Source organism: Tachysurus vachellii, chromosome 13 (assembly GCF_030014155.1).
Source record: "Tachysurus vachellii isolate PV-2020 chromosome 13, HZAU_Pvac_v1, whole genome shotgun sequence".
Classification (NCBI taxonomy): domain Eukaryota; kingdom Metazoa; phylum Chordata; class Actinopteri; order Siluriformes; family Bagridae; genus Tachysurus; species Tachysurus vachellii.
The window spans coordinates 1415097-1437500 of NC_083472.1; the positions used below are offsets into that span (position 1 = coordinate 1415097).

The 22404-nt window shown below is 40.0% G+C and overlaps 2 protein-coding genes across 3 annotated transcripts in view; one reads left to right on the forward strand and one right to left on the reverse strand.

Annotated features, from left to right (window-relative positions):
• The first annotated feature begins 9777 nt into the window (after nt 1-9777).
• On the forward strand, nt 9778-15377 carry map1lc3b (microtubule-associated protein 1 light chain 3 beta). The gene is made up of 4 exons (XM_060884549.1): nt 9778-9999; nt 11626-11681; nt 13069-13175; nt 13608-15377. The coding sequence occupies exons 1-4, from the start codon at nt 9960-9962 to the stop codon at nt 13774-13776; spliced, it is 372 nt and encodes a 123-aa protein (XP_060740532.1). The 5' UTR covers nt 9778-9959; the 3' UTR covers nt 13777-15377.
• Nucleotides 15378-15986: 609 nt separating this feature from the next.
• Nucleotides 15987-22404, reverse strand: part of zcchc14 (zinc finger, CCHC domain containing 14) — a 27444-nt gene continuing 21026 nt past the window's right edge. The window contains exons 8-13 of one of the 2 annotated variants that reach the window (XM_060884544.1): nt 22376-22404; nt 22157-22245; nt 20157-20278; nt 19864-19980; nt 18035-19045; nt 15987-17775 (exon numbers count right to left, since the gene is read on the reverse strand). The exon at nt 22376-22404 is cut by the window's right edge and continues 257 nt beyond it. In XM_060884544.1, coding sequence (XP_060740527.1) covers nt 17765-17775; nt 18035-19045; nt 19864-19980; nt 20157-20278; nt 22157-22245; nt 22376-22404 — 1379 coding nt within the window. In that variant the 3' untranslated portion in view covers nt 15987-17764. Of the gene's footprint in view, nt 17885-18034; nt 19046-19863; nt 19981-20156; nt 20279-22156; nt 22246-22375 lie in introns of both variants that reach the window. The other variant, XM_060884542.1, reaches the window with a different exon arrangement.

Below are 22404 nucleotides of genomic sequence, written 5' to 3' on the forward strand. Positions count from 1 at the left end.
ATATTTAAGGTTTCTACTGGACGCAGAGATAAAAAAACTGATAACAAACTGATAATAAACTGATAACAAACTGATAATAAACTGATAACAAACTGATAATAAACTGATAACAAACTGATAATAAACTGATAACAAACTGATAATAAACTGATAACAAACTGATTTATCTGTTGGGTTTTTTTTATTTGTGTAGCAAAACTGTTCACACCTTCAGATACGTTTCTGCACAACATGAACACTCTGTGGAACAAAATGCTCAGATTTCTTATCTGGACCACTTCATGGACCTCCTTTTCCATCTCCCCTTCTTCTGCCACCTCATACACATCTATCTGCTTTACCTCTTCACCACCTCCTCCTCCATCATCTCCTCCATCTCCAACTCCCCTCCACCTCGTCCTCCTCCTCTTCCTCCACTGGGGGTTTGTGTGTCCTGCTGGTGTCTCTAATCATCCTGTCGATCATCTCAGTGACAAGAAATGAAAAGTGTTTTGAGTTATTCACGTCTGGAATAAATTTGTGTTTGTTATTCACATGTAGAGATTTTCAGATGTGGAAAATCAAACCAGGACACACACACACACACACACACACACACAGACACACACACACACAAAGTACCGTATGAAAAAATCTATTTACAAAATCCAGGATCAAGCAGTGAGATTCAACTGATCACTAATTTTGGCTAAATAAATAAATAAATAAAATACAATCTGTGCTCCGATAACTAGAGTTAATTTAGAGTAAAAAGAATGTTGTGGCCTTTCTCTGGAAAATGTAATAACACGGTGGCGGCAAGGAAAATCTCCCTGAGATGATATGAGAAAGAAACCTTGAGAGGAACCAGACTCAGAAGTGAACCTCATCCTCATTTGGGTGACACTGGACAGGAAATAGTGTAAATGTAAATAATGTCCTTTCTACAACAGTTTATAATAGTGAAGCCGAGAGCTTCTGAGGAACTAATGGGTCATCGCAAATTCTCTGTTCAGCACAGACCTGATTGCTGATAAAGACCAGATCATACAGCTGACTGACACAACATTGGTTTAAAGAAGACATGACAGTCTCTGGGTGGCTTCATACACAACAATCCCATGAGACACTGGCTGACCGTGTAGATCAATCCCTGGCGAGGTGACCACTGGGTGACGAGACTCCAGCCGGGGTAGAACATCAGGACTGACGAAGTAGCTCCATAAGAAGAGACGATCAGCCTAGGAACTCGGAACACTGGGAGCTCGGGAGTGACATTTATAGCTTGACCGAGAGGGGGGGGAGGGGAGCGAGAGAGAGGGAGAGAGAGAGAGAGAGAGAGAGAGAGAGAGAGAGAGAGAGAGAGAGAGAGAGAGAGAGAGAGAGAGAGAGAGAGAGAGAGAGAGAGAGAGAGAGAGAGAGAGAGAGAGAGAGAGAGAGAGAGAGAGAGAGAGAGAGAGAGAGAGAGAGAGAGAGAGAGATATATATATATATATATATAGAGAGAGAGAGAGAGAGAGAGAGAGAGAGAGATAGATAGATAGATAGATAGATAGCGAGAGAGAGAGAGAGAGAGAGAGAGAGAGAGAGAGAGAGAGAGAGAGAGAGAGAGAGAGAGAGAGAGAGAGAGAGAGAGAGAGAGATAGAGAGAGAGAGATATATATATATATATAGAGAGAGAGAGAGAGAGAGAGAGAGAGAGAGAGAGAGAGAGAGAGAGAGAGAGAGAGAGAGAGAGAGAGAGAGAGAAGGGGAAAATTGTTAGGTATGATTGTAATCAGGTGATGGACAATGTACATTATATATAAAGTGCTGACAGAGACTCCATCAATACTAACTATGACATCATAACTTAAAGACTAGAGCCAGAAGGTGACACAGACATGAGGGCTTCCTGAGATGTAAAGTGTCTCACCACTCCACAGTCTGCAAACCTGAGCGACTTGTGATGGTGTTAAGGAGACAACATCCAGACATCCCAGTTCATCAAACACTCTGTGACCATGAACCCTCCAGATCTGCTCCTTTACCTAAGAAAAGCTATCCATAAAAATCTCGACTAAACAAATGTGTTTTCAGCCTGGACTTAAACACTGAGACTGTGTCTGAGTCCCGAACACTAATGTGGAGTCTGTTCTATAACTGTGGGGTTCTGTAAGAAAAAGCTCTGCCCCCTGCTGGAGACTTTTCTACTTGAGGTACAACAAAATATCCTGGATCATATAAAAAGCTAAAGATCACTCAAGGTACTGTGGCGCGAGACCATTAAGTGCTTTATAGGTTAATAACAGTATTTTATAGTCAATGTGAAACTTGATTGCATAAGAGACAAGGCAATGAGGATAAGATGGGGGTGATGTGTTCATATCTCTGGTTCTAGTTAGGACTCTAATGCCCCTTTTCCACCGAGGCAGTTTGAGTGCAGGTTCGGAGCCTAATTTAGAACCAGTTCTTTCTTTTTCGACAGCCAAAGCACCGGCTCTGAACCAGGAAAAGTGGTTCTTAAGTAGCACCAAAACGTTGCTGGTTAAGACTTAAGAACCACTCGTGTTAGGGGCTGTGGGCGGGGCTGTGGGCGGGGCTACTGTTAGCGCTTTGATAATGTACCTTAAGTATACTAATGTTTAATACACTTTTACTTTACCGCAATATGATACATTATCAGCACACATGATAGTAGGTAGCTACATGCTAAGGCTAACTTTTTTCTGTGTTAATGATAAAATAACGTTATGTACTTTCTCCATAACAACCTCCGTTTATACAGATTACATGGAGCTGCACGTACACGTTGGATTCGTCACGTTTGGGTGTTAATGTAGGTTCACAAAGCCATGAGCATTAACAGTAAAGCAACATCCACCATTGATGTGTTTGTGTTTGTCGCTGCTGCGCTAACGTTGCTGTGTAACGTGACACGTATACAGTGACGTCAGACTCGGCTCTGTGATGCTCTCTAACAAGTGGAAAGGCAAACCGGTTCTTAGAAGGTTCGCCAGTGTGGAACCAACTTTGAACCAGCACCAGCACAAGCTCTGAACCAGCACCTGGTTCTTTTTGGTGGAAAAGAGGCATAACTGCTGTGCTCTGAATTAACCGGAGCTTGTTTATGCTCCTACTGGAACATCCAGACAGTAAATCATTACAATAATCCAACCTAGAGGTAAGTTTGTGTGTTGTCATTGTACCAGAGTTCAAGTTTTTTCTCTCTGATTACTTTCCTTTTAAGCGGAGCTACAATATCTAAGGTGAAGTGAAACACTGACCCTAGTCAGTCACCTGATAAGGTTCTGTAGGTCAGATGGTGATGCAATCATGGATGATCATTCTGGGAGCCTGTTGGTAAATCTCTCTGCAGTAGTGGACGTAAATGTACGTTTTAACACGGTGACGTGGCGATTTGTAGATATCGTGACCGAAGCACATATTAAATGTAATGATATAGTGGTCAGAGACAGCTTCTGATTGAGGCACTGTGACTATAATTTCTATATTTAATCCTTATGTGTATATAAATACTTTTATGTATTTAATATTATAATTTTGAAAATATTTGCTTGGTAATTGTATTTATAGAATGATATTTTATTGTTCTGGAGTTCTGTGAGTTCCTTTCAAAATGTATTTTGTATATTTATTTATTTTATATATAGATATATATATATATTTTTTTTTTTTTCCATTGGATTTAGTTATTAAAGAAATAATCCCAATGTCTTATATGAAAACATTAAAGAAATGAATTCTAATATATTTTATTACATAATGTTATTAGATTTAATTATTGATATGTTTTAGGGTTTAAAAATAAATAAATAAATAAATAAATAAATAAAGTCCTTCATGTTTCTGGAGCTGTTATATGGTCCATTTCTATCCCTCTGTGCATCTTTATAAGCTGCACTTTACACATGTAAAGACTAACGCTGATCGTCAGTGACGTCACTATGACACGTGAGGGGTTGTTAAAGAGCGCTCCCTGCAGCCCGCAGAGAGGAAGTGCAGCTGGGATTTGAGTCTCTCTCTCTCTCTCTCTCTCTCTCTCTCTCTCTCTCTCTCTCTCTCTCTCTCTCTCTCTCTCTCTCTCTCGGTGGAGCTACACATGCTTCTCCTGAGATCCCTGTGTTCCTGATGTTACCATGCTGATGTTCTGCTTCTGGCTGGAGTCTCATCACATGGAGGTGCTCTACAAAGAGCCCGGAGATACAGAAGATGTGCTGTATGCTGTAGAACCAATTTAAATACCAGATGGAGAGTGATATGAACAGATTTGCACCCAAGTCTCCATCAGTGAACATCTGATAGCTTCAACAAACTAGATTTCACTAGGATGAATTTCCAGGTTGCTTTTTTGTCCGTATAGTCCACAGTTCTGCAACATTAATGATATATAATCCCACTCTCAGTGTTTATAATGATTTATAATCCCACTCTTAGTGTTTGTAATGATTTTTAATCCACTCTTAGTGTTTGTAATGATTTATAATCCCACTCTGTCTTTATAATGATTTATAATCCCACTCTCAGTGTTTATAATGATTTATAATCCCACTCTAAGTGTTTATAATGATTTATAATCCCACTTTCAGTGTTTATAATGATTTATAATCCCAATCTGCCTTTATAATGATTTATAATCCCACTCTCAGTGTTTATAATGATTTATAATCCCAATCTGCCTTTATAATGATTTATAATCCACTTTCAGTGTTTATAATGATTTATAATCCCACTCTGTGCTGTATATATTGATTTATAATCTGACTCTCATTATTTATAATGATTTATAATCCCACTCTCAGTTTTTATAATTATTTATTTTATATTTCTTTATTATTTTTATATTTCTGTAAAGCTGCTTTGTGGCGATATTCGTTGTTAAAAGCTCTACGCAAAAAAACTTAATTGAACTGAAAAACTCAAAGGGAAAGTTCAAGAAGAGTTCCTTCCTACTGATCTTCCTACAGGACATCTGTCATCACCAGCAGCCAACTGAACACAGTGTGGTGACACACACACACACACACACACACACACACACACACACACACAGGAATATTCCTGTTATTCACATATTTTTATTTCATATGATTATTTTATTTTCGATTCTTTTTATTTTACTCTGTAAAGGTCACAGAGATTTATATTGATGTAACAGTCTGTGTGTGTTGTGCTGCTATAGAAAAGTCTTCTATATTATTAACTGTACTTTTTATAGAGAAGTGAGAGAAGTGTCGTATCGCTCAGATGGTAGAAGAACGTTTTTTATCTGTTTATGGTTTCTGTTGCGTCCATGAAGAAGGTTACAGCTAATATTATAAGAGCTATAAACCGTCGTCCCCTCACCAGACTCTCTCCATCTCTCTCTCTGTCTTATTTCATAAACAAACCAGAAAGTGTCACAAAGTCTTCTGTCCTGAAGAAGCCTGAAAACTTCACCATCTTGGGCTCTATCATTACACAGCGCTGACACTGGAGACCTCGACACATCATACACAAACATCTCCTCACACACAGCTTACACCATGCCAGTCCCAGAGTCTGTCGTTTTCTCAGCAACTCCATCAGTTTAGTTGTAATTCTGATTACAAACTAATCGCATTCATGTGAAAATGTTTGTGATGTTTGTGTCTGTGAATCTTTACAGCACACCAGCATTACTGAGACTTTTTATCTCCTTAAATAATATCACTAACAGGAGACGAAATGTGTGTGAAATTTCTGTTTGACTTCGTAATCGAAAGGTTTTTAAAATTCCTAAATTGATTCATTGATTAACGAAAGGCTTTAATAATTAATCCCCTAATGTTTGTTACATGAATTTTAATCACAATATTTCCTTTCATTAAAAAAAACTTGCCATGTTTCACACACACACACACACACACACACACACACGCACGCACACGCACACACACACACACACACACACACGCACACACACACACACAAACACACGCACGCACACACACACAAACACACACACACGCACACACACACACAAACACACGCACGCACACACACACAAACACACACACACACACAAACACACGCACACACACACACACACAAACACACGCACACACACACAGACACACACACACACACGCACACACACACGCACACACACACGCACACACACACTCACACACACGCACACGCACACACACACACACAAACACACACACAAACACACACTTAAACACACGTACACACACATGCAAACACACACACACACACGCACACACACAAACACACGCACACACACACGCACACACACACATGCAAACACACACAAACACACGCACACACACACATGCACACACACATACACACACGCATGCACACACACACAAACACACACAAACACACGCACACACACATGCAAACACACACACACAAACACACGCACACACACACACAAACACACACACATGCAAACATACAAACACGCACACACACACACAAACACACGCACACACACATGCAAACACACACACACACACACGCACACACACACACAAACACACGCACACACACACATGCAAACACACACACACAAACACATGCACACACACACGCACACACACATACTCACACACACGCACACACACAAACACACGCACACACACAAACACACACACATGCAAACATACACACACACATGCAAACACACACACAAACACGCACACACACACACAAACACACGCACACACACGCACACACGCACACACACACGGAAACACATGCAAACACACACAAACACACACACATACAAACACACACACGCAAACTCATGCACTTACACACAAACAAAGAACTTGACTACATTTTTTTTCCACAATCCACCCCTTCCTCCCAACACACACAGACACACACACAGTCTATTTCTGAAGTGTGTGTACTTCATGTTCATCACATTTTTGTCATTGGTACTCCACTGTTGATGATGAAGATGATGATGATTATGGTGATGATAACCAGCTCGTGTGTGTGTGTGTGTGTGTGTGTGTGTGTGTGTGTGTGTGTGTGTGTGTGTGTGTGTGTGTGTGTGTGTGTGTGTGTGTGTGTGTGTGTGTGTGTGTGTGTGTGCTGTCAGAATTGCCAAGGTGCCTCCTACACTGTGACATTTAACTCCATCAATCTGGCTCGAGTTTCTAATTCAGTTCATTTCCAAAACGACTCACGCTGCATAACTCTTTAGGAACACTCATATAATATGTATGACAATATGTGCAAGCAGCAGCCAGAGGCCAGCTGGACTACTATACACACTCCACACACACACACACACACACACACACACACACACACACACACACACACACACTAACATCGTAACATTATTGGTTGTTTACTTAACAAATCACTGTTTTCCGTAAGACTCTGTGTTCATTATTCTATATATTCTATATGATCCCTACAAGTGCAAAAGTTTACACACCCCGTTAATGTCACAGGTGTCTGTCATGCAGAAACGAAGCCGTGATAAAGCATCAGATCTTTTTCCACTTTTAATGTATTATAAGTATTAACACCCCTTAACTAATACAGTATTGGGTAAAAGTCACCTGACTTCATTTAGCACATCTTCATTTAGTCATTTTAATCTTCAGAAAAGAACTTCAGCTCTATCAGAGAGCAAGTGGATCTTCTGAAAACGTCCCTCTGTGAGATATTCCACAAGATTCTAGACAGATTTAGATCTGGTATTTGATTGGACTGTTCATTTTATGGCTTGTGATTGTGCCTTGGCTCATTAACGTGCTGGATGGTGAAACCGATTAGTATGTGGAGATATCAGCCGTTCTCTCTATCCCGAAAGAGCTCCAGACCCAGCTGAAGTGAAGTGATGATACCACCCTGTGCTTTAATGTGTTCTTTGGCAGATCGGCTGTCTTGTTGAAGCCGAAGTTCTTCCCTTAGTTTTCCTTTTGAGGTGATTTAGCAGAGCTTGGATGGCTTCGTTTCCTTGTCGTATCTCAGAGAGTTAATTCCTTAATGTTCCTTATTAAGACATTTCTTAATGGTACTGTAGATCCCTCAGCAGCCTCCCTGGAAACTTTTCTTCATGTCCTTTGGTCAGTTTTGGAGGAACGTCCTGTTCTTTATGATGTCACTGCTGTTCTCCAGGAGTTGATGATGGTCTTCACAGTGTTCCATGATACAGCTCATGTTCTGGATATTCTTCTTCATTCAGAAATCATTTCCAGTTGTTTTACAGCTGAATGTTGTTTGTTGTTATTTATACATTAAAGATAGAAAAAGATTTATCTTGGTTTTACTTTTTACATCACAGCATCCTGACACAAGAGGTGTGTAAACTTTTAAATCCACTGCAGATAGTTTGGTGTGTCCTATGATAAGTGCCGATGGGTGTGTGGTTATCGGACATGACGACATTCCCAAAGTGACTCACTCTCGTTGCTCAACAGCACTTCCTTCCTTCTCTCCTGCAGCTGATCATGCAGCTGACCTGCATCATGTGCTTCTCAAGTCTCGTCACCATGACACCAACCCTGAGCAGTTACCATAGCGACAGGACACACAAAGCGATCTTCATTAATATTTTTAATCCAAATAAAAAAATAACAGAAACAAAGACAAATAAACACGAGCTGTGAACAAACAGAATGAATCATTTTCAGATTAATTCAATCTTTAAATATCAAATGACAAAAAATATATAAGTATAATAAATATTAGTCTGAATATATTTAAAATATATAAATACATATAAAATATAAAAATATTAAAAATATTTATTGAACAGATATAAATTGAAAAAATGAGATGCAGATAAATAAGATATAGTTATTAAATTATTTACTTATTTATATTATTAGATATTTATATATATATATATATATATATATATATATATATATATATATATATATTTAGATCATCTTCATTTTAAAGACACTTTATACTTTATAACTTTTTAATTTGTATTTACTGTTAAATTATAGACATTGGAAATAATAATAATAATAATAATAATAATAATAATAATAATAATAATAATAATAATAATAATAATAATAATAATTACTTTTTCCATTTGTATAATTGCATATATTTATTTGACTTGATTTTATACAGCATTTTGTCCCTCAGTGGCTGGAAACTGTCCTGTGATTAAAAAAATAAAAGTCTTGACTGTATCACTACAAGTGCATTTATTTATTTATTTGTTTATTTATTTATTTATTTATTTATTTATAGACATTATGTCTCATGGTAAATGTCTCATTGTAATATAATGTAATACTACTACTAATAATAAGTACAATATAAATTAAATGAAATAAAAATGAACACTCCAAGTAAATATAAAAAAATAAATATTTGATTTAAAACAATGTCAACATATTTTTGCAAATGTTCTCATTAAAAAAAAAAAAGATGAATGTTAAAGATAAAACAATCTAATGTAAATTACACATTTAAAAAACAACATTTAACACACTATAAAACAGATATAAAATATATAAATACATTATTAATATTATAACATTTATTATTATTATTATCATTATTATTGATATTGTTATTAATATTATTACCTTTTTATGTGCTGTTTTATTTAGTAATTTTGTCACAAAATGACTTAATTCTCTGCTTGCAATTGAGGAAGAAGAAGAAGAAGAAGAAGAAGAAGAAGAAGAAGAAGAAGAAGAAGAAGAAGAAGAAGAAGAAGAAATGAAAATGATCCAAATTAAATGAAATGATTTACGTATAAGAGGAAAGCTGGGCGGATGACGTCATGCGCTCCTTCCGGTGACGTCACCGGTCAGCTGACCGCTTTGTTTTGCAGGTCAGAAACACAACACTGAGAGGAGAACAAACAGTACACGGTGTGCTGGGCTTTTATACACACACAAACTGCGTCGGGAACAAAGTCGAGTGTTTTTTATACAGCGTTCTGCGGTGAAGAGGACACACACACACACACACACACACACACACAGAGGAATATGCATTCAGAAAAGATGTTTAAACAAAGGAGGACGTTCGGTAAGCGGGATTCTGATTAATAAACACTTTGTACGTTTCGCGCATTGAACGCACCACGACGGTGTTTGCTTTCGATTTCCTTTCTTTCTCTCTCTCTCTCTTTTTTCCTCCATTAAATTGCGTTTACTTTAACATTCGTCCTGTGACATGTCAGAGTCAGTAATAATTCATCTCTTTAATTCTTCCTCGGTCACTTAAGACTCGGTTATTAAAGCATTAGGGTCCTTTAAAGCCATCACGTCTAAACTAGCATCAGTTATCGAGCTCAATCTGACACGTTCATGTTAATACAACGTTTTATTTACACGTCCTGTATTCTGTAACATTACAACTTAAATGTCCAAACTGTTTGTCCCGAGCACAGGACACACACCAGGGGACGTTTGGAGACGTATGACTGCAGAATTGGGGGATGGGGCGTTCACAAAGTCCACTAACCGTCTCCAAATAAACTCTATTGTTTTTACAACAGTATAAAATACGGATTGATTAACAATCACGACACATGTCTAACTTTTCAGATAGAATTCTCGTCCAGGGTTAAACAAAATCACGCTTTCAGGCCTCGTTTTGTTGACCCCAATCGTCTGTTGTGCTACTGATGGCTAAGTCCCAAATCGCGCCCTAACGCACTACATAGGGACCCTTTAACGACGCCATTTTGGTTGAACACTTGCAACGCGACCGTTGGTGACGTCACGGTCTGTTTTTTGTTTTTTTTAAGTGCGGAAGTTTGCGGATTGGAACCGAGCCATCGAGCTTGCAAAACAAGCTGCGGTCAAGTGTTGTGTGTTTAAAGTGTTGTGACTTTTTAAAGTTAATTTTTATTTAATTTTTTTATTTATTTTTAAGGGTTTTAAAGCTTATCGAGAATTGACGCGTATGTAGGAGTTGGTTTAAAAAAAAGTTGGAAATAAAACAAAAGAATATGAATATAATCTCTTCCATTTGTATATTAAACATATTTATTTATTTTATTTGTTTATTTATTTTATTTGTTCATTTTATTTCTGTATTCACTTTATTTATTTGTTTGTTTATTTTATTTATGTATTATTTTATTTGTTTGTTTATTATTTTTATTTATTTATTTATTGAATAAATTGTTCACTTTACTATAAATCGCACTTTTTCTGGTTATTCAAAATTCCAGTTCTAAATGCCAGATTTGATGTTTTGTTGTTAGAAAATGTACACAAAACTTTTCCTGGCTGTTTAAATTAAGTGTTTTTATTATTATTATTTAAGCTTCGAATAAGAAACCCATCCAACTAAAGACGTCTCGCCGAATCCCGTCATCAAGTAACTCGTAGTAATCTATAAATCTACACCGTCTCCGCTCGCACTGGAGACTCCTTACGTCAATGTTATAGAATCGTCTCCTTACAGAAAAGGTCATCATCTGTTCCACTTAAATCTGTTTATGGTTACGTGATCAATGGATAGTTGTTGCTATAGAAACGATAACCCGTTACAGACCGAACGACACCTTCTGACCGATTAGAACGCAGGATGCGACGGCGTGTGTCGTATACAGAGGGAACGTGGCGCTGACCGAGTGACGTGATTGTTTACATTTGAGCGTGACGTGACGGTGACGTATTTGTGTTAATGATGTTTTTACAGAACAGAGAGTGGACGACGTGAGGCAGATCCGAGAGCAGCATCCCAACAAAATCCCGGTAAGTCGTTCCCTGGAACACAGACAGATTAAACGCTGAAACACCGGAAACTGTGAAGAGATTTATTGTTTGTTTCTTTTACATCATGACACTCGGTAGGTTTTATATTGTCTAGTGTTTAATGTTCATTACAGGAGAGTCAGGATCGTTCATTCATGTTCCAGAGTATTCTGTCACCCTCCTGCTCTCAGACACTCGTGTAGATTAATAGCAACGTAACCAGTCAGAGTGGCGTAAAAGCTCGTGATACTGCATCCGTCACTGACTAAACAAACAGTCGCCGTGTCTCAGATCACATTCTTATCTATTGAGCACTTCTAGACCTTTAAAAACCCCTCCTGTAGCTTTCAGACTTGTGCAGTCGATGACTTCCTGAATCGATGCAGGCTCCGCCCACATTTACAGAGAAGATCTTGTCTTTGTTTCTGAGAAAAGAAAAGAAAAACCGAGAGCTGAGAGTCTGCTGGCGCTCAGAGTCACATAGTTTCCATCTCTGAGATCAGACCAACTGAATCATGTAATAATGTAGACCCAGTTTCCACTGATGAGTCACACGAATCACAGTGTGTTTTGTGAGTCATATGAGGAGTCACTAAGACTGGACTCGAGTGTGATTCATGACGTCTTTATATAAGTTGATTGGAAATAAATAACAATGCTAAAGAATTTGTACGGAATTAATAAGAAGTCCCTGAAGAACATTTCCACGGGTTTATAGTTAAACTCAGTGCTGCAGGATTAGTCTGACTTTACAAGCAACACACTTAAAACTACTGCATTTACATGACAGAGTGTCTCCGGGATTAGTTCTGGTGGAAAGTTTCACTGTGGTGTTAAAGATGAGTGCTTTCTTTTGTGTGTGTGTGTGTGTGTGTGTGTGAGTTCTGAGCAGATGTTTGTAGGTTGTTAGGTCAGTGTGCTCATACCTGCTTCCTCAGCATGTGCAAGTGTAGCAGTGTAAGAGAATAAGTGTGTGTGGAATCACCTCTGTGGTGTGTGTGTGTGTGTGTGTGTGAGGGAAGCTGCACAGTCGTTAACTGGCTGAGTGACTGGATCAGGTGACCTTCAGCTTCCCATCTGCTGCACATGCAGAAATACACACCTCAGCTCATCGTCCACCTGTGTGTGTGATGAGTGTGTATGGTGTGTCTTTGTGGTGTTTGTGTGTGTGTGCGTTTCACGCTCAGGAGTTTCATCCCAAATCACCACCTGCTTCATCAGTCTACGCTTCAGTTGTTGCTTTCTTGGTGATTGGATTGTTGCTATGGCGATAAACGAGACTTTAATTTTTCAGCTAATCCCGCAGTCGGATCTTAACTTCTGCACACACACACTGCAGCCGCTCGTTTCTGAAAGAACCGTCGTGTTTCTGTTCTTCTCCGTTCAGGTGATCATTGAGAGGTACAAGGGCGAGAAGCAGCTTCCTGTTCTGGACAAAACCAAGTTTCTGGTTCCTGACCACGTGAACATGAGCGAACTCATCAAGATCATCAGGTAAGACCAGTTTCACTGTGGGCTTCATGTCAACCTGTCCATCAGGTGGTGGGTGGTGGAGGAACCTGGTCTTCAGTCTGACAGACAAACTGACCAGAGATGACGATGATGAAGATGAAGAAGAAGAAGCTCTAACTAGAAAACATTCTGGAGATAAAACAAGAGGAAACCAGCGTTTTTATATTCAGTCCTTGTTTTTATGATGAATCTTTACAGGTTTGTTTATTTGTTTGTTTTAAACTGAAAGAGACTTTTTTTCTCCACAGTGAGGAAAAGTTTTTCTTTTGTCTACATTTTATTTGATTTTATTATTTTGTGTTTGTGTCGAGTTTTAACTCAGCAGTGTATTTGACACATCATCTGATTACGGGACTCAAACCAAAACACACTCGCACGTTATAAAGTGTGTGTTATTACCTCTTTGTCCACCAGGAGGCGTCTGCAGCTGAACTCGAACCAGGCCTTCTTCCTTCTGGTAAACGGCCACAGCATGGTCTCCGTGTCCGCTGCCATTTCCGAGGTGTACGAGCGTGAAAGGGACGAGGACGGCTTCCTCTACATGGTCTACGCCTCTCAGGAGACGTTCGGAGCGGCGCAGTAAACCTCCTCGTTGGGTTTCGCTTTCGGACACTGATACGATCCCTCGCTCACGTCCTCCTCACTTCCTCCTTCCTCACACAGAAGCAGACGCCAGACACTTCGGGACCGAGACGGACGTCTCTCCCGTCCGTTCGGCCGAGAGCCGATTTCAGATTTTCGATCTGTTTTTCTTCTCATTGTAAAGGAGACGCTCCTTCTGTTCCTCGACACACTTCAGCTAGCGATTAGCCTCCGAACCTCGGCTAGGCTACAGACACGTGTGTTTACTGTCAGCTTCATCGGCCGCTTGCGTCACGGGTCCGAGTCTGTGTCTGATCAGATCTGATTCTTTTTTTTGTTTGTGTTCATTTTACAGTTTTACGGTATAGACTTGTTGTGTGTGAGTGTTGTTGCTGATCTAGTTGTATAGCGCGAGCTCTGAGGTCAGGTTCAGCTCACCGTCTGTGTGAAGAAGCTTCACGTGGTTTTATTTAACGTTTGGTTTTTATTTGTTATCGCGGCTCTCTGGTTCAAACTGATCTCTTTACGGTGATCTGCGTTTGGACGTCATATCGCCATATTTTACAGAAGATTCATCCGTTTTTACTGCTTTCTGAAAAGAGAAGGGAGCAACTGTGATGATAAACTACACACACACACACACACACACACACACACACACACACACACGGCTAGACCCGATCGTTAGAGCTGCATTGATCTCGTACTGACGTATCCTCTTACACATTTTCACGATTTAACAGTTCTGTGATGTTTTCCTGGGCGGAGCCAAGAAGGTGATGTGGCTTTAGGGGCGGAGCTTAACCCGGAAACTGTAAACATTTTTTGGTTTAGATTTAATTTAAACAGGAAACGAACAGCGAAGTGAATTTCACAACGTCAGCTTCGAGGTCAGATTAACGATCGACCGCTTCGTCATCATGACGTCTCACGTTACTGCTGGTTGCCTTGGTTACAGCGAAGCTTCCGGTCTCGGCCTCGTGACTTACACAATGTCGTCGCCGCCGTACGCCGTTCTGTTACGGAGCATCGACATCTTCAGTTTGAGTGACGTTCGTTACGATACTGTTGATTTTTTTTACATTTTAATTAGTTTTATCGTATCGTGTGATCTGATGATCCGTTAGATCCGTGATCCAGTTCCATCGTATCGTTCAGCCCCGGTATCAGATCCCAGCCTCGTCTCGTCCTGCTTCGTCGGATGCTTCAGATGACTAAAAATAAATCCATATGAGGGAAAAACAATCATCATGTCAAAGATTTAGCAAAATAATAATAATAATAAAACAGGAGAAGCAGATAAAGGAAAAGGAGTCGGTTTGTGTTTGGAACACAGCCGACATCATCGCGTTTCTTCTTGCACGCTTTTTAGACTTTTATTAGAGCTTTATTTACCTTTACAGATGCATCCTGTGTGTATACGTGGCTGTGTGTACACAAGCGTACGACAAAAACACTTTAGATGCCTTTTATCTTGTACATTTAACCTGAATGTTTTTATTTAAAAGAAATGTTTCCTTGTTAAAAAAAAAAAAAAAAGTTCATATGCTGCTGTACTTCTGTGTAAGGAACAAAAACGAAATAAACAGCTATTTCTTTGAAGGCTGTGTGTGTGTGTGTGTTTGTTTGAGGGTGTGTTTGTGTGTGTGTTTGGGTGTGAGTGTGTCTGTGTGTGAGTTTGTGTGTGTTTGGGTGTGTTTCGGTGTGTGTGCTTGTGTGTATTTGTTTGGGTGTTTGTGTGTGTGCTTTGTGTGTGCTTGTGTGTATTTGGGTGTGTGTGTGTGAGTTTGTGCTTGTGTGTGTTTGTTTGGGGTGTGTGTGTGTTTGTTTGTGCTTGTGTGTGTTTGTTTGGGGTGTGTGTGTGTTTGTTTGTGCTTGTGTGTGTTTGTTTGGGGTGTGTGTGTGTGTGTGTGTGACACAGGGAGAGAAGAGAGGGCGACGGAGGAAAACCTGAAAATGAGTTTAATTCCGAATGTATACAAAATAACTCTGATGCTGAAGTCAGACGATTGTTTGTATTCAAACATTAAATACAAATGTGAACCAGAAAAAAGTGGAAAAAAAAACCCCCTCAAAACAAACTGCTGAAAGCGTCACGGTGACCAAATGAAACGAAGGAGAAACATCGGAACTTCCACGTTTCCTCCCTAATAACAGGAAGTGTGTTTTAGGTCAAATCCTCACTGACATTGCTCAAGTATTTCATCAAAAAAAACTCAATGTGCAAATTTTTCAGATGAAGCAGTTTCCGTCTCGAATACACAGCGAAGGAAATTTAGCAAAGTTTAAGCTACGTTAGCTACAAAAAGTTCAAGATTAGAGTTAATTAAACAGGAATTTTAGCTCAAATCTCTTTGCTAAACTAGCTACGGAAACGTAGCACGCTCTTTATTACGTTAGCTACGGAAATGAAGTGAGAATCCTCGTGGAATTAGCGAATAAACCATAGCGACCGCCTCGCTGTTCTAGGACGCAAAACTGAGCAACGTTTAGCCGAGGAAATCTAATCGAAAGCTTCGCTAAATTAACGACGGAAATGTCGCACGATCTAAATTACTGTTGCAAAATTAGCTACGGAAATGTACCAACATTCCTTATTCGATTAGCAAAGGAAACATTTCACTTCTTCACAAAACAAATTCAGCAGCGTTCGCTAAATTATATAAGGAAATTCTGCAAAAACATCCTAGCAAACTAGCTCAACAATATTTAGCTTAAACCTTTGCTAAATTCCCTTGAATCTTTTTCACTAAATGAGCTCATGATATTAGCGAATTCCTCAGAACAAACCGTACGAATCTCTTTGCTAAATTAGTTTAGGATATTTAGCAAATTCTTCACCACCGCCGAGGCAAAAAGTCTCTAGCGCCGTTAGCTGAAGTCGCTAAATTTCTTAGCTAATCTAGGAAATGCTTTTATCTAGTGAAGGAAACAATAAAGACACTTAGCTAGAAAAGTCCTTGCTGTATCAGCGACATCTTTGAGTTCTTTGGTTTAAAAGCCAAAACAAAATGAAAATTTGGAGAAAAACAATTTTAAGTGAATTTTCACTTCAAGTTTCTGTTAGCCAGTTAAAGCAATTTAGGAAAGTCTGAACTAAATGGTATAAGAATAAGGAATTAGCAAAGAAATAAAGTACGAGATCGAACGTAAGAAACGTCGCCGTTTTTAACGGAGAACCGACGGCGAATTAGCTAAGGTGCTAATTATTTAGGTTTATCAACCCCACATTCGTTCAAAATAAAATATCTCTAAAAAAAAATTGTAGAAATACTGAACAAGTCATGCTTATGTACATCTGCAGATCTAAAGCGAATTACGCCGCTGGTACGTTTGAATGTTGTGATCGTTACACGATTGTTTATTACGACCTCAGAGGTTTATCGCTGCTGTGCGACTCAGCAGTGTTTTTTTTTTTTTTTTTTAATACGTTGCTGGTTTTTCACGAAGTGAGAAGAGAATTCTCGGATTTCTCAGAAATCTCAGACTTTAGCGGTCAGCTTTCACACAAAATCCAATATAATACAACACAAAAAAAATTATTACTAATAACTGATAAAATAATAAAATATACATGATATAAAAAAAAAAAATTCTGAAATGATTACAAATGATTTTCACCCCAGGAAAAAAAAAGCACTGTAAATACAACAAATACGCAATAAAAGTTATAAAAAGTTTTTTTTAAAAAAATCAGAAATTTCCGTCCAGTCCTGCGTCCGGAGTCGACAGCGGCGGTGTTTCGTTTCTCGAGACGTGACAGAAAAGTGTGCGACGGAGTGACCGAGGAATCTTCACACACTGTTTAGTGCGCGAACGGGACGAGGCCGAGTGAGGACCTGAGAGGACCTGAGAGGAAGGAGACGATTAACAAGCCGCCGGCTGGTTGTCCACGACGTTCCTCACTGGTTTTTGGTGTCCGAATCGTCCCTGATGTCTGTCTCGTCCTTTACAGAGCTTCTCTCAGAGAGACAAAGTCCATAAGAGTCTCAGAAAGCTTCTGTGTTCACAAAAACAGAGACTGAAGCGCTTTAAACACTCGGTATATAACAGCTAGTCGCCAGAGTCCTGGCTGTCCGACTGAGGAGAATATTTTAGACGAAACATACCTATAAAAATAAATAAATAAAGGTATGTTGTTACTGCCAAAGGAATAATAATAATAATAAAATATTTAGTCTTATATTTTATAATAATATTGTTTTAACGTTATATTAAAATATTTGATCTATTATTATATTTTACGTGAACCCTGGTACCTTGCTGAGCCGAATCCATGGGCGGCTGTTTGCAGTCATGCGCTCGATGTCCGCTCAGCCCGCAGTTGTAGCAGGAAACGGTACCCACCTTCTTTTGCCCCGTGCCAACGTTTCCCATCATGCCATAGGGCTGATAAGTGTTAGCTCCGCCTCCTAGGAAGCCCTGCATTGGGGGAAGGACCAGGTTCTGCTGCGAGTCATGTGACAGGCTGCTGCTGTACAGGGGCGGGGCCACAATCGGGTACGAGAACGGGGAGACGGAGCCGCTTCCTGAGAAGAGCGGGCTAAAGTGGAGCAGCGGTCCGAGGGTGAACAGGGACGTACCGGAGAACGGGTGAGGGAAGTAGAACGATCCGCACTTTCCGCTACAGCCACACGAGCTGCACACGCATGGCGTCGTACCGTTCGACTGTGCGGAGCCGTAGCACGCCGTTTCCGTAGTGACCGGACTGGTGGTGGGTGGGGCTACAACGGACCCACTGTTGGCGCTGTAGGTGTTTCCTGAAACAGCCGCCATGGGAACAGCGCTGATGGGCGAGAAGGTGGGTTTGGAGGACGAGGAAAAGGAAAAGGAAGATGACGAGGAAGAAAAAGAGGATGAGGAGGAGGAGGAGGAGGAGGAAGAGGCGGAGTTTGAGTACTGAGACAAGCGGGCGTGACCGTGCGTGGCCGAAACCTGGAAGTGTAGCGTCGGGTGAGAGATGTGATGAAGGGCGTTAGAGGTTACCGTTAGCGCCGTGCACGTTTCCACTTCCTGATGCCCCGTGGGAGGAGCTTCCACACCCATTGCGGGGCAGAGTAGGGGTGGGCGGGGCTTACGGGAGGCGGATCCGAGTCCTCTGCCTGGAGCCAGAAGTGGGAGGGAGGGAAGGTTCACGCTGGAGTGAGACGGACCGACAGAGGGATCGTTCTGCACCGGGAGAACCTGCGCTGTCGGACGACTCTGAGCCGAACCTGCCGTGCTGAGCAGGAAACACACACGGTCTTTCTCTACACACTCCACATCGGCACCTACACACACACGCACACACACACACACACACACACACACACACACACACAGTGCAAATTAATATACATCAGTTACAGTTATCAGTTGACATCAATATCAGTTAAGATCATACATAAAAATTACAGATCATAAAATAAACACAAAATAAACACAAAATAACAACAGAAACAAAATAATTACAGTTAATTTAAAGGAATGGAAAAAAATAAGTAATTAAAATAATCTGAAAGAAAGATTAATTAATTTATTTAAATAAACAAAAGGGAAGATCTGATTAATATGTCTTAATAAATAATCGTAATAAATAGGTTTAAGATGAAGAAACATTACATTAAAATATTAAATCAATCATTTTTAATCAAATAAAAATAAATAACAAAAACTTAAGAAAACTATTATCTAAAATACTAAAATAATGATGCAATTATATTAAGAAAATAAACAGGAAGTTTAAATTTATGATCAGGTATATAAAGAAAACAAAATGAAACAAAATAAAAGATATATATTATTTTAAACTCTTAATTTTTAACTGTGTTTGGTGTGTTTGGTGTGTGTGTGACTGTGTGTGAGTGTTGTGTGTGTGTGAGTATGTGGTGAGTGTGTGTGTGTGTGTGTGTGAGTGGTGAGTGTGTGTGTGGTGAGTGTGTGTGTGTGTGTGTGTGTGTGTGTGTGTGTGTGTGAGTGTGTGTGTGTATGTGTATGTGTGTGGTGTGTGTATGTGTGTGTGTGTGTGTGTGTGGTGAGTGTGTGTGTATGTTTGTGTGGTGAGTGTGTATGTGTGTGGGTGTGGTGAGTGTGTGTGTGTGTGTCATACGTCTGTGAGTCTCTTTCAGAGGAGTCATGGGGCTGGATGGAGAACTGGAGTAACCTGATGATGAGCTGCTGTCCCTGAGAGAGGACAGAGATCCGGCCTCCACCTCCACACGCAGTTCTGAGGACACACAAACGCACACACGCGCACAAACACACACACGCGCACAAACACACACGCACACACACGCACACACACATTATTATGGTTACATGCAGTAGTGTGTGTGTGCGTGCATGTGTGTGTGCGTGCCTGTGTGTCCGTGTGTGCATGTGTGTGTGCGCGTGTGTGTGTACCTGTTTTACTGCTGCTTGTGTGTGTTATCGGGCAGTTGTAAGTGGAAGGTGTCACTCTCGCTACTCCACCACAGGAAACAGGAAACTGAGACATTGTGTATCTCTTCTCATGTAACTTCTCCCTAAAAAAGGAATACAATACATAATCTCTCTCTCTCTCTCTCTCTCTCTCTCTCATTCTCTCTCTCTCTCTCATTCTGTCTCTCTCTCTCTCTCTCATTCTCTCTCTTGCTCTTTCTGTCTCTCTCTCTCTATCTCTCTCTCTCCCAGATATATGCAAAAAGAAGAACATTTAGAAATAAATAAGGATGTCTGAATAATATACGTGATGAAACTAAAAAGTGATTCAAAATAAATGTCAGTCAAAAAATAAAAAAAGATTAATTTAGTGCACAAACTCAGCACTTCCACTGCTGACCGCTAGAGGTCAGTGTGTGCACAGAATTCAGCGTGATCTCAGCAGGACTGCACTGAAACTACAGCAGACATGTGGTCAAATATTTTTTATCAAATTATTATTATTCTCTCACTCATCATCTTCTACCGCTTATCTGAACTACCTCGGGTCACGGGGAGCCTGTGCCTATCTCAGGCGTCATCGGGCATCGAGGCAGGATACACCCTGGACGGAGTGCCAACCCATCACAGGGCACACACACACACACACTCTCATTCACTCACACAATCACGCACTACAGACAATTTTCCAGAGATGCCAATCAACCTACCATGCATGTCTTTGGACCGGGGGAGGAAACCGGAGTACCCGGAGGAAACCCCCGAGGCACGGGGAGAACATGCAAACTCTACACACACAAGGTGGAGGCGGGAATCGAACCCCCAACCCTGGAGGTGTGAGGAGAACGTGCTAACCACTAAGCCACCGTGACCCCTATTATTATTATTATTATTATTATTATTATTATTATTACAACTTAAATGCTAAATATTTGATTACAGAGATGAAAACGTTTTTCTAAGTTGTCTCAGCAAATTCTAAAGCAGGCTGAAATTCATGACAGTGTCAAACTAATAAATGAATCATTTTCTAAACCGATTCTTTTTAAGTGATCAGTCAACCTGGTTCGCAGGTCATCATTGCCTCATTATCTAGTTTATTGAAAGGAACCAGAAATCTGAACCTACTAGTGAAAAAGTAAATCTAGGATACAATGTTATGGTTGTTAAACTCACTGATTCAAATGAATTGGTGAATCACATTCAAGAATCGATTCAACAAGCCACTGTGGTGCTAGTGTGAGACGCTGCATAAATGTGCCATTTTATGTAAGGAAAAACATCTAAGGTTGTATTACTGTTACTTTTGTATATTGATTCTAATATCGACTTTGGTGTCATAACTGGAACCCTTAATAAACAAGACGTCGTAATTTTTATCCGTTTGTTGTCACATACACAGGGACACAGGTCTACAATTACAAGTCATTATAAGTTAAAATAAATAAAAACTATCAGAGGTGGGAGTGAGTCACACATGTGCAAGTCGAGTCTTTTTTTAATATTTGTCAAGCAAGTCACAAGTCTCAAATTTGCGACTTAAGTCTGACTCGAGTCAAGTCGAATCCCCCATCTCGAGTCGAGTCTCAAGTCACGAATGTCACGTCAAAGTCAAGTCGAGTCTTTTTTTAATATTTGTCAAGCAAGTCTCGAGTCTCAAATTTGCGACTTAAGTCTGACTCGAGTCAAGTCATATGACTCGAGTCCCCCATCTCTGAAAAATACTATTATAAAACATATGAAAATGAACTGAATCAAATATTTGATTCTTTGAATGAACTGACTCAGCAGACTAAATTAAATGAACCCCTTATTAGTGAGGTATTACTGAAGTGTGTGTGTGTGTGTGTGTGTGTGTGTGTGTGTGTGTGTGTTTGCGAATATAGAGTGCCACAAGTCTGTGTTAATTGAGGGAGAAAAAAGCTAAGCCTGTTATCTCCATTTGTATCGTGTGTGTGTGTGTGTGTGTGTGTGTGACTCACTTCTGCAGCTCCAGCTGGGTCTTCAGCTTCTTCTTGGCTCCCTGAGTGAGGTCGTACTTATTCAGGTCTTCTTCTGTCAGAGCGAGGAACTGTGGGAAATGGAGTTCATTGTTATTTCTCTTTCTCTGACAGACATTCACACAACACGAAGCAGCTCTACACAAATCCACATGTAGCTTTAGATCCTAATGAGGAGGTGGTTGGATTTTTCCACTGTACCTCTTCCATGGTGAGCTGCTTGAAGACTG